The sequence below is a fragment of the Kogia breviceps genome, chromosome 12 (genome assembly GCF_026419965.1).
Source record: "Kogia breviceps isolate mKogBre1 chromosome 12, mKogBre1 haplotype 1, whole genome shotgun sequence".
In the NCBI taxonomy this organism is placed as follows: domain Eukaryota; kingdom Metazoa; phylum Chordata; class Mammalia; order Artiodactyla; family Physeteridae; genus Kogia; species Kogia breviceps.
In genome coordinates this window covers 8,892,548-8,906,253 of record NC_081321.1, presented here as the reverse complement: position 1 = coordinate 8,906,253, position 13,706 = coordinate 8,892,548, and the positions used below count along the sequence as shown (strand labels likewise).

The window sequence follows — 13,706 nt, the reverse complement described above, 5'->3', positions numbered from 1 at the left end:
GAGTACGGGCTCCACGTGCACGGGCTTCAGTAGTGGCATGGGGGCTCAGTAGTTGTGGCTTGTGGGCTCTAGAGCGCAGGCTCAGTAGTTGTGGCGCACGGGCTTAGTTGCTCCGTGGCATGTGGGATCTTCCCGGACCAGGGCTCGAACCTGTGTCCCCTGCACTGGCAGGTGGATTCTTAACCACTGCACCACCAGGCACAGGGAAGTCTCAAGAATGCTTTTAAAGTCAATGAAGTTTGGTTAATCTGTTTTAAAATGCATGCTTTTTTTTTTTTTAATTTAGTATCTACGGGAAGGCTATTTTCAAATACAGACTGAAAGAAAACTGAACTGATTTGGCGTTTTTTCATTAATTGAATTTAGATTAAGGCAAATGTTACCTCATCTAATAAAAGCTATAAAAAGCCAATCCTTCAGTTTTATTAAAAAATTTTTAAAAGATAAAAAGTTTGTAACATTTCCTTAAACTGATTTCAAGTGCTCCCAAAGCAATCACAATGATGAAGAAATCAACATATGGCATCTTCATTCTAAAACCTTAACAGTCTCTCCAACAAATGGTGCTGAGACAACTGTATATTCACATGCAAAAGAACTAAGCTGGACTTCTATCTCACACCATATAGAAAAATTAACTCAACAGATCAATGATCTAAATATAAGGCCTAAAACCACAAAACTCTTAGGAGACAACACAGGGCAAATCTTCATAACCTTCAATTTGGCAATGGATTGTTAGATATGGTACCCAAAGCATGAACAACAAAATTAAAAATAGATAAAATGGTCTTCCTCAAAATTAAAGTCTTTTGTACACCAAAGGACACTATCAAGAAAGCGAAAAAACCTACGGAATGGGAGAAATATGTGTAATCATATATCTGATAAAGGTCTAGAATCCAGAATATATAAAGAAGTCTTACAATTCAACAACATAATGAAAGACAACTCAATTAAAACATGGGCAAGGGACATAAAGAGACATTTTTTCAAAGAAGACATACAAATGGCCGACAAGCACATGAAAAGTTGCTCAATGTCATTAGTCATTAGGGAAATGTAAGTCAAAACCACAATCAGACGCCACTTCACTAGGAAGGCTACAGTTTTCAAAAATGGAACATAAAAAGTGTTGGCAAGACACAGAGAAATGGGAAACTTCATATACTATGGTGGTGATGTAAAATATTTCAGCCACTGTGGAAAACAATTTGTGGTTCCTCTAAAAGTTAAATATAGGGACTTCCCTAGTGGTCCAGTGGGTAAGACTCCACGCTCCCAATGCAGGGGGCCTGGGTTTGATCCCTGGTCGGGGAACTAGATCCCACACACATGATGCAACTAAGAAGTCAGCATGATGCAACTAAGAAGTCAGCATGCTGCAACTAAGAGCCGGCACAGCCGAAATACAAGTAAATAAATAAATAAATATTTTTAAAAATAAATAAAAGTTAAATATAGAATTACCATGTGACCCGGCAATTCCACTTCTAGGTATATACCCAAAACAACTGAAAACAGGTACTCAAATACATACTTGTACATGCATGTTTATCGTAGCACTGTTCACAACAGTGAAAGGTAGAAACAAATATCCATCAATGGATAAATGGATAACAAATTGTGGTATACATATACAATGGAATATTATACAGTCATAAATTGGAATGAAGTGCTGATACATGCTACAAGGTGGATGAACCTTGAAAACATTACGCTAGGTCAAAGAAGCCAGACACAAAAAGTCACACACTGTGTGATTCCATTTATACGAAATATCCAGAGGAGGTAAATCCATAGAGACAGAATGCAGATTCATAGTTAACAGGGGCTGGAGGGAGGGGGTAATAGCGAGCAACCTGCTAATGCATTTGGAGTTTTCTTTGGGGGTGATTAAAATGTTTTCTAACCAGACGGAGGTGGTAGTTGTACAACACTGTGAATGTACTAAATGCCCCTGAATTGTGACTTTAAAATGATTAATTTTATGTTATGTGAATTTCTCCTTAATTAAAAAAAATCCTGGGCTTCCCTGGTGGTGCAGTGGTTGAGAGTCCGCCTGCCGATGCTGGGGACAGGGGTTCGTGCCCCGCTCCGGGAAGATCCCACATGCCGCGGAGCGGCTGGGCCCGTGAGCCGTGGCCGCTGAGCCTGCGCGTCCGGAGCCTGTGCCCCGCAGCGGGAGAGGCCACAACAGTGAGAGGCCCGCGCGTACCACAAAAAAAAAAAAAAGAAAAATCCTCACAGGTGATGGGCTACTGTACTAGATAGAGCCTGAACTGGGTGAGGACAGGTTCTACCATTATAGCTGTATGACCTTGGGCACCTTACCAAGCAGCACCTGTGCTATTTCTTCATCTATAAAATAAAAAGTACAATTATACTTAACACAATTACTGGAGGAAATAATTACGATAAACATAAGTGAAAGTACTTTGTAAATCAAAATCAAAATGAAAGGTACTGTTATTATTAACAGTAACTAGGAATTCCCTGGCGGTCCGGGGGTTAGGACTTGGCGCTTTCACTGCCGAGGGTTCAGGTTCAATCCCTGGTCGGAGAACTAAGATCCCGCAAGCCGTGCAGTGCAGCCACAAAAATAACTAGAATGGTACACTCTCACTTATTGACTGAGTCTACTTTAAAATTTTTCCATGAATTTATCAGTTGCTCTTTATAGACCCCAGGTATAACGCATTTCAATATTTAGAATCTAATGCCAGTTCACTTGCTTATTAGTGTATTACAAATGACAACAACATTTTATTTGAAGACACAGCACGGAAAGTGGTCAACAGAAAGCCTACTTTAAGTCACTCTTCTAAAGATAAACTCTCCCATGTACTGTACTCACAGGAATTGCTGTTAGCATCTGTCTTCCCAGCTTTCATGTGCCTGCTTGAGTTCTGCTGAGATTTGTTCTGCTCTTCTCCAGTGAGTAGGGCCTTTATTTCAGAAGGGATTTTCCCTTGGTCCATTGCCATGCACCACTGCTTGTACTGAAATATGTAACATATATTTAAATAAAGTTTTACTACTCAGAGTTCAGCAACCACAGGTGGAAATCCTAGACATAAGAACTCCCATAACTAGAGGTCAGATTGGCTGCTGGGAATCCCACCGTCTGTTGTATTCCTGTTTATAACCTAGGACATGGACAAGGCCTGCTATCTTCAGAAGAGGGTGAAAAACTACTGCTGAATCTTCTTGTGATGTGCTGGAGTAGTGCTCAGATTAAAGAGGGCCCTCTGGCTAAAAGAATATCTCCCCATGGAGGGCCACTCATTAGAATTCATCTCTTTTTGCTGTCACATTATTATTTCTACTCGTAAAAGAAATAATTTTGTAACTTCCTTTCTCTATTTCATAAATATTCACTAAACATCTACTTTCTACCAGAGTGTGTACTATGGACTTTGGGGGTATAAAAGATTAATCAGTCCAAAGATTATGTCCTCCAGTGGCTTACAGTGCAGAAGGTGAAAAATAATTTACAAGTCTAATTCAACATATTAAAAAAAGTCTACTGAATAGTGTACATTTGGACTCTCTTCATGACCCAACTTAATTTTCTTACCTTCTAAAAGGCTGGGGGTAGCCTGTCCCAGTTTGGTAATGACCATGTTAGTATTATCTCTCTTTTCCAGTCTGTCACCTCCTCCCATGAGCTCACAGTACCAATGGGGTTTCTGTTCCCTTTTACCTCTTCTCTTTTATATGTCTACAGCTACTACCTAAAATCTGAATGAATGAATGAATAAAACCAGGCCAAACAGTATCATACTATGCATATTGCTACATACTGTTATACTGCTTTTTCCACTTAGCAATATCTTGTGTCTTTCTACGTCAGTAAATATATATGTGCACTGTGATTTTCATGGGCCGCAAAGTAGTCCAATACATGAATGTAGTATAATTTAACCAATCCCCTACTGTTGAACATTTTGGTTATTTGGGGGTTTTTTTTCTGTCATAAACAATCCCTTAAAGAAAGTCACTTTCCACTCCCACCAGCAATGTATGAAAATGCTTATTTGCCTATGTGCTGGCTAACAGATTAGTATGTTTTCCCACGTTTGTCAACTGGATAGCTAAAAACTGGTATCTTCATGTTTTAATATAGCTTAGGTTGACTGTTTCATGCATTTATTGACAGACTTTCTTACCATTTCCAGTTCCTCTCTGAGGGCACAAATGGCTCTTTCCCGACTGGATACCAACTCTTCCAAATACTGATATCTCAGTTTTTTTCTGGCCCGGCATTCTCTTGCACTCTGCCGGCTCCTCTCGAGTTTTGCCTTCAAGTCAATTTTGGCTGGCTTTCGACCACGTTTGCCGGGCTTCTTCACTTTACCTCCAACCACCTTCAGCAAGAGAGAGAAGCAGTTAATTTTTTTCCTAGTTCTGGGTCTAGCAAAGTGACTGCGGCTGCATGTTAGCAAGGAAAACTTTACAAATAACAAATAAATGGAGGCTGTGGAACTAGGAAAGCATAATCCCATCAAATGCCTTATGATTCTTTGCTTCATAATTTCTTTTTCTGATACTTTTTATACAATGAATGTGAGAGAAGAAATAGTATAAGTTTTCATCATTTCTTCAATAATAAACTTTTTTAATAATAAACTTTACAGAGCTTAACAGTAAACTTTATGAACCATATGTAGCTAGATAGTAAAAAACTAAAAGATTGCCATTAAATATCTTGTTCACATAGAATTTTATTGACTTAATAAGTAAAAAAAATATTGAAAATTATAAGTTCGGTATGATCTCAATCTTATAAAACAACACATAGAAGAAAGGATCGTAAAAGGTGAGTGGCAGGGAGGAATCAAGACGGCAGTGTGGGAAGACGCAGGGTTAGTGTCTCCCCACAACTAGGGCGCCTGATGGCTGCTGGTGGGGGCAGACTCTGACCCCCGAGGGGACGGGAAGAACCCCAAAGTGAACCGGTAGGATGTAGGGGGACCGAGGATGTAGGAGAAGTGGAGGCCAGACAGGATCAGCGCCCCTGAAGCCAGGGAGATCAGGAGAGGCAGGTGGCAGGGACTCTTCCAAAAAGAGCAGGAGAGGAGTGGAGGGAGCCTGGGCCCGAGGCCCAGGGAGCCTACTGGCTCCCAGGTGAGGTCCCCTGTCCTCTGAGACTGGGGTGGGGGGCACGCTTGGGCCCCTTCAGTTCCTTGAGCCTAAGCCCCACCCCCAACAGTGCCCAGGGCCTTTTCCAGCCCCATGGGTCCTGAGCATTGGCCCTGCCCACCACCCAAAACTCACCCTTGTTTAGGCCCCACCCTCCACAGCCAAGGCCTTCACCACCCCCTTTTTTTCCTTTCCCTCCTCCTCTCTTTTACTATTGTGGTGCTGATAAACCTTCCGGTTGTCGACATACCTATATTTTTATTTTTACATTCTTTCTAACATATCTGTTAGTTTCTTAGTCTAATTTTATTTTTTACTTTATTATTTTTCTCCTTTTTTTTTCTTGCCACCCCACGTGGCTTGCGGGATCTTGATTCGTGAGCCCGGGGTTGGGGGGAAGCTCTTGCGGTAGGAGCTCCAAGTGAACCACTGAACTAACAGAGAACCTCAGACCCCAGGGAATACTCACTGGAGTGAGGTCTCACATGGTTCCTCATCTCAGCACCACGACCCAACAGCCTACAAGCTCCAGTGTTGGAAGCCTTAGGCCAAACAACCAGTAAGACAAGAACACAATCCCACACATTAAAAAAAAAAGAGAGAGATGGCACAAAAATATGTCACAGATGAAGGAGCAAGGTAAAAACCTACAAGACCAAATAAATGAAGAGGAAACAGGCAATCTACCTGAAACAAAATTCAGAGTAACGATAGTAAAGATAATCCAGAATCTCGGAAATAGAATGGAAGCACAGGTTGAGAAAATAGAAGAAATGTTTAACAAAGATCTAGAAGAACTAAAGAAAAAACAAAGATGAACAACAAAATAACTGAAATGAAAAATGCACTAGAAGGAATCAATAACTGAAGCAGAAGAACGAATAAATGAGCAGGAAGACAAAATGGTAGAAATAACTGCTGAGGAGCAGAATAAAGAAAAAAGAATGAAAATAATTGAAGACAATCTCAGAGAACTCTGGGATAATATTAAACACACCAACATTCGAATTATAGGGGTCCCAAAAGAAGAAGAGAAAAAGAAAGGGTCTGAGAGAGTATTTGAAGAGATTATAGTTGAAAACATCCCTAACATGGGAAAGGAAATGGTCACCCAAGTCCAGGAAGTACAGAGAGTCCCATACAGGATAAACCCTAGGAAAAATACACCAAGACACAAAATCGCAATAACAAAAATTAAATTCAAAGAAAAAATATTAAAAGCAGCAAGGGAAAAACAAAAAATAACATACAAAGGAATCCCCATAAGGTTATCAACTGATTTTATAGCGGAAACTCTGCAGGCCAGAAGGGAGTGGCAGGATATACTTAAAGTGATGAAAGAGAAAAATCTACAACCAAGATTACTCTCCCCAACAAGGATCTCATTCAGATTCGATGGAGAAGTCAAAAGCTTTTCAGACAAGCAAAAGCTAAGAGAATTCAGCACCACCAAACCAGCTTTACAACAAATGCTAAAGAAACTTCTCTAAGCAGGAAACACAAGAGAGGAAAAAGACCCACAAAAACAAACCCCAATTAAGTAAATGGTAATAGGAACATACATATCAATAATAACCTTGAATGTAAATGGATTAAATGCCCCAACCAAAAGACACAGACTGGCTGAATGGATACAAAAACAAGAACTATATATATGCTGTCTACAAGAGATTCACTTCAGACCCAGGGACACATACAGATTGAAAGTGAACGGCTGGAAAAAGATATTCCATGCAAATGGAAATCAAAAGAAAGCTGGAGTAGCAATACTCGTATCAGATAAAATAGACTTTAAAAAAGACTGTTACAAGAGATAAGGAGGGACACTACATAATGATCAAAGGATCAATCCAAGAAGAAGATATAACAATTATAAATGTTTATGCACCCAACACAGGAGCACCCCAATACATAAGGCAAATGCTAACAACCATTAAAGGAGAAATTGACAGTAACACAATAATAGTAGGGGACTTTAAAACCCCACTTACACCAATGGACAGATCATCCAAACAGAAAATAAATATGGAAACACAAGCTTTAAATGACACAACAGACCAGACAGATCTAGTTAATACTAAATAACCAAGAGATCACTGAAGAAATCAAAGAAGAAATTTAAAAATACATAGAAACAAATGACAATGAAAACATGACGACCCAAAACCTATGGGATGCAGCAAAAGCAGTTCTAAGAGGGAAGCTGACAGCAATTCAATCTCACCTCAAGAAACAAGAAAAATCTCAAACAATCTAACCCTACACTTAAAACAACTAGAGAAAGAAGAACAAAGAAAACCCAAAGTCAGTAGAAGGAAAGAAATCATAAAGATCAGAGCAGAAGTAAATGAAACAGAAATGAAGAAAACAATAGCAAAGATCAATAAAACTAAAAGCTGGTTCTTTGAGAACATAAACAAAACTGACAGACCCTTAGCCAGACTCATCAAGAAAAAAAGGGAGAGGATGCAAATCAATAAAATTAGAAATGAAAAAGGAAAAATCACAACTAACACTGCAGAAATACAAAGGATTATAAGAGACTACTACAAACAACTATATGCCAATAAAATGGACAACCACGAAGAAACGGACAAATTCTTGGAAAGGTACAATTTTCCAAGAGTGAACCAGGAAGAATTAGAAAATATAAACAGACCTATCACAAATAATGAAACTGAAACTGTAATTAAAAATCTTCCAACAAACAAAAGTCCAGGACCAGACGGCTTCACAGGCGAATTCTATCAAACATTTAGAGAAGAGCTAACACCGATCCTTCTCAAACTCTTCCAAAAAATTGCAGAGGGAGAAACACTCCCAAATTCATTCTATGAAGCCACCCACCATCACCCTGATGCCCAAACCAGAAAAAGATACCACAAAAAGAAGAAAATTAGAGACCAATATCACTGATGAACATAGATGCAAAAATCCTGAACAAGATACTAGCAAACAGAAACCAACAGCACATTAAAAGGATCATACACCATGATCAAGTGGGATTTATCCCAGGGATGCAAGGATTCTTCCATATATGGAAGTCAATCAATGTGATGCACCACATTAACAAATCAAGGAATAAAAACCATATGATCATCTCAATAGATGCAGAAAAAGCTTTTGACAAAATTCAACACCCATTTATGATAAAAACTCTCCAGAAAATGGGCATAGAGGGAACCTACCTCAACATAATAAAGGCCATATATGACAAATCCACAGCAAGCATCATACTCAATGGCGAAAAACTGAAAGCATTTCCACTAGGATCAGGAACAAGACAAGGATGTCCACTCTCGCCACTCTTATTCAACATAGTTTTGGAAGTCCTAGCCACAGCAATCAGAGAAGAAAAAGAAATAAAAATAGGAAAATAAGACGTAAAACTGTTACTATTTGCCGATGAGATGATACTATACATAGAAAATCCTAAAGATGCCACCAGAAAACTACTAGAACTCATCAATGAATTTGGTTAAGGTTGCAGGATACAGAATTAATGCACAGAAATCTCTGGCATTCCTATACACCAGAAACAAAAAATCAGAAAGAGAAATTAAGAAAACACTCCCATTTACCACTGCAGCAAAAAGAATAATATATCTAGGAATAAATCTGCTTAAGGAGGCAAAAGATTTGTACTCAGAAAACTATAAAACACTGATGAAAGAAATCAAAGATAACATAAACAGATGGAGAAATATACCATGTCCTTGGGTTGGAAGAATCAATATTATGAAAATGACTACACTACCCAAAGCAATCTACAGATAAAATGCAATCCCTATCAAACTAGCAATGGCATTCTTCACAGAATTAGAACAAAAAAATCTCACAATTTGTATGGAAACACAAAGGACCCCGAATAGCCAAAGCAATCTCGAGAAATAAAAATGGAGTTGGAGGATTCCCTGACTTCAAACCATACCACAAAGCTACAGTAATCAAGACAGTATGGTACTGGCACAAAAACAAATATAGATCAATGGTACGGGATAGAATACCCAGAGATAAACCCACGCACATATGGGCACCTAATTTACAACAAAGGAGGCAAGAACATACAATGGAAAAAAAGACAGCCTCTTCAATAAGTGGTGCTGGGAAAACTGGACAGCTACATGTAAAAGAATGAAATTAGAACACTCCCTAACACCATACACAAAAATAAACTCCAAATGGATTAAAGACTTAAATGTAAGACCAGACACTATAATACTTTCAGAGGAAAACATAGGAAAAACACTCTTTGTCATAAACCACAGCAAGATCTTATCTTTTTTGACCCACCTCCCAGAGTTACAGAAATAAAAACAAAAATAAACAACTGGGACTTAATTAAACTTAAAAGCTTTTGCACAGCAAAGGAAACCATAAAGAAGACAGAAAGACAACCCTCAGAATGGGAGAAAATATTTGCAAATGAAACAGACAAAGGATTAATCTTCAAAATATACAAATAGCTCATGGAACTCAATATCAAAAAAAAACAAACAATCCAGTTAAAAATGGAGGAAGATCTAAATAGACATTTCACCAAGGAAGACAGACAGATGGCCAAGAGGCACATGAAAAGATGCTCAACATCACTAATTATTAGAGAAATGCAAATCAGAACTACAATGAGGTATCACCTCATGCTGGTCAGAATGGCCATTGTCAAAAAAGCTAAAAACGATGAATGCTGGAAAGGGTGTGGTGAAAAGGGAACCCTCCTACACTGTTGGTGGGAATATAAATTGATACAGCCACTATGGAGAACAGTATGGAGGTTCCTTACAAAACTAAAAACAGAACTCCCATACGTCCCAGCAATTCCACCCCTGGGCATATACTCTGAGAAAACCATAATTCAAAAAGAGACATGCACCACAATGTTCACTGCAGCACTATTTACAATAGCCAGGACATGGAACCAACCTAGATGTCCATCAGCAGATGAATGGATGAAGATGTGGCATATATATACAATGGAATATTACTCAGCCAGAAAAAGAAATGAAGCTGAGTTATTCGTAGTGAGCTGGATGGACCTAGAGTCTGTCATACAGAGTGAAGTAAGTCAGAAAGAGAAAAATACCTTACTCTAACACATATATATGGAATCTAAAAAAAAAGAGTGGTACTGGTGAACCTAGTTGCAGGGCAGGAATAAAGAGGTAGACATAGAGAATGGACTTGATGACATGGGGTGGGAGGGCGAAGTGAGAGCAGCATCGATATATACACTACCGAATGTAAAATAGTTGGCTGGTGGGAAGCAGCAGCATAGCACAGGGAGATCGGCTAGGTGCTTTGCAATGAACTAGAGGGGTGGGATAGGAAGGATAGGAGGGAGGCTCAAGAGGGAGGGGCTATGGAGACATGTGTATGCATATGGCTGATTCGCTTTGTTGTGCAACAGAAACTAACACGGTATTGGGAAGCAATTATACTCCAATAAAGATCTATTAAAAAAAAAAAGGTCAGTGAGGATTTCCCTGATAGGTGTGATTATAAAAAGCTTTTTTCTCATCTGTATTTTTTAATGATTTTTAAATATTTACAATTAGAAAAACATAAAATTTGTATATAAAATGTGTATAAATAAATAAATAAGAATCCTAAACAATTTGGCTATCAATTCCCTCTTCAAATTTGTTGAGCCCAAGGGAACACACAGAAGTCCCTGAAATCTTCAGGATAATTGTCTCCTGCCTTTAGAAGTCTATAATTATAACCCTAGACTGTTTCCGGAGATTTCTACCTGCTCCCACTGGTGTCATAGACATCCTCTCAATATCCCTGTTATTCATTTACCTGCATAGGCACAGTTTTTTGGTGACTGCCAGAGTAATTTAATCTTCTTCACTGTTTAGCTTTGGAACCTCCCCAAGTTCTTATATAAGATGTAACTATGAGATAAAAATGATGAATTTTAAAATACATGAAACTGAACTAATACATCAAATGAATTTCCTTTAAAGGAGTCACTTTGAAAGGGATAAATTTATTCCAATGAATAAGCTTTCTTGGAAGCTGCTTTTGGAGCCAGTTTCTTACAAGCCACAACACAATATTACTTTCACCGTATTACTTTCGAATGATACGTTATTCTTTAAATTCCCAATCTGATGGTCTGCTTTGTTTATCTGACGAGGTTCCAAATGATGTCTAGGTCTTTCTGAAAATGACCCTCAGAGAATAAAATGTCACTACTTTAGTCTACTGAAAGGAATATTGTTGAGGCTTTAAAGGCAATTCTAAAAGACAAGATGCAAAACTCAAACACTGGCAAATCATTGGAATAAATGTAGAAGTCTTACCAGGTAACAAAACTAAAAGGATCAATCTCCATTTGGATATAAAAACTCTAATTTGTTTGTGTGTTTGGAATCACTACTAATACCATAAACCAACAATGCCCAGTACCCTATAAAGATCAGATCTTTACTCGGTATCATGGTTAGGTCAGGAAAACCAAACATCAAATGTTAACCAGCTACATTTACCAGAAACTGTGTCATAACAAGATGGCTAACCAGTGCATGTAGCATTTTGTAGGGTGGCTCTGAAATGAGACTGAATACTCAGGCTCTGGAAAAAAATCCTTTCCACCACCATCTTAAAACCAGCTGCTTTAGTACTACTCCCAAATTAGTTCTAACTTTTCAAAAACTGGTCTTTCAAAGCTTTCCTATTCTATATCATCACGTTTTGATTCCAATATAATAATATATACCTCAGGGAACTTTTTTTCAAAATCAAATATATGATTAGCACTTGAAGCATAACTAGTTGGTCCAAATATTACTATAGGCTAAATTTTAAATTATGCCTATATTATATCAACTGCACAATTTCAATGAAGTACTTTGAAATCACCCTAGATTAAAACAGTGTATTTGCTATTGATAGTCTTTAAAAAGCAGTATATTATAGCCTAAACTCATGTCTATAGTGAAATAAATGGTAATCACATCTATTCTTTATGTAGTAAAATGAGTCATCAGTCACATACCACTCACTATAATCCAATACCTTATATATTGCTGTTTTTAATTAATTCAGGAATGGAATTCAGGAACGGCTGCATTTGAGAAGCCAGTAAAAGGACACAGTGTACTGCACAGACTTCACTGATTTTTTACACAAACCTAGCATAGTCATAAAAAATCAAACAAAAGGTATAACCCTTTGTTTAGTTTTCATGGTAGCAAAATATTTAAACTGGAACTATTTTATTCCTTTTTTTAAAATTAGAAAGGCACAGTAAATGAATCTAGAGTTCCTGCATTTTATGTCATCTGTAAAATTATATTTAAGACCATATAACCACCACTTCTCTAGCTTAATTTTTCCTCAGTAATAGAATTACTGGCTTTTGGTGTCAGATAAAATCTGATTAGTGTGCCAGTTTTCAAGAGAGTGAAACACATCACAGGATTATTATAAATCTTAAGTAAAATAATGTATGAGAGCACTTTGTTAGAAAAAAAAGGTATTATACAAATATAGGTTAGTATACTAGTTGCCTTAACAACTGAACTTTACATATTTCATAAGCCATAAAGATTGGAGAATGGATAAGGTAAGTTAATAAGAAATGAGGAACCAGGGGACTTCCCTGGTAGTCCAGTGGCTAAGACTCCACACTCCCAATGCAGGGGGCCCAGGTTCGATCCCTGGTCTGGGGATTAGATCCCACATGCATGCCACAACTAAGAGTTCGCATGCCACAAATAAAGATCCTGTGTGCCGCAACTAAGACTCAGTGCAGCCAAAATAAATTAATTAATTTTAAAAAAAGAAATACATGCTGTATTTTTTAAAAAAGAAAAGAAACGAGGAACCAGAAACTAAAACTGAAATCAACCCCACAAATTCCTTAAATATGTCTGAGCCAAAAATTAGTCTTACCAATGTTTCTTCTAATTTTCACAAACTCAGTGATAACCACATTGTCCCCTTGCTCTCTCATTCTGTGAGGAAGCACAGTAATGTGGCTAAATAAAAGTACTGATTTTTACACACCAACACACATGCCAAAAGGAAAACTATGAAAATAACCCCCCAATTTAACTTGTTTTCTGTTGTAGTTTTATTTCTACCGACATAGGGCCACATGAAAATTTAAATAGCTGTTTTTGTAACAAGGTACCTCTTTATTGGCTATCTATTTTACCTCCTCTTCCTCCCCAAAACACATTTGTGAACTGCAGAGAAAAGGTCCTAAGGGAAACACTCACAAGGCTGTCTCCCTAACCCACACCAAGAAAAGCAACCTGCCAGCCATTGATTTTGTCTTGCCCTGCACAGGGAACTTATTTCTCAAAGGTAGGATATTAGAGATGTTAGATTTCAGCAGGGCCTCTGCAATTCTATGTCTGTCTTCATTATATGTTAAAAACGTTAAAGAATGAAGGCCCTACTTTTCTGTTAACTATCTGTTTTTAACACTTTCTCCTTTGAGATAAGCTAAAACTAAAGGTCATGATTTTTAGAAAGTAAGCACCAAGGACTCTGTCATATTTTACCTTAGTACACAATAAGTATTTAATAAATAAGACAGATAAAAC

The 13,706-nt window shown here is 37.9% G+C and overlaps 2 protein-coding genes across 4 annotated transcripts in view; one reads left to right on the top strand and one right to left on the bottom strand.

The window, feature by feature from the left end:
* Positions 1–13,706, top strand: part of DUSP16 (dual specificity phosphatase 16) — a 182,592-nt gene that overhangs the window by 32,805 nt on the left and 136,081 nt on the right. The gene's annotated exons all lie outside the window — the stretch shown is intronic.
* The window catches only part of CREBL2 (cAMP responsive element binding protein like 2), a 33,373-nt gene that overhangs the window by 3,489 nt on the left and 16,178 nt on the right, over positions 1–13,706 (bottom strand). The window contains exons 1-3 of one of the 2 annotated variants that reach the window (XM_067008746.1): positions 10,948–11,042; positions 4,173–4,370; positions 2,858–3,002 (exon numbers count right to left, since the gene is read on the bottom strand). In XM_067008746.1, coding sequence (XP_066864847.1) covers positions 2,858–3,002; positions 4,173–4,370; positions 10,948–10,953 — 349 coding nt within the window. In that variant the 5' untranslated portion in view covers positions 10,954–11,042. Of the gene's footprint in view, positions 1–2,857; positions 3,003–4,172; positions 4,371–10,947; positions 11,043–13,706 lie in introns of those variants that run through there. The other variant, XM_059082689.2, reaches the window with a different exon arrangement.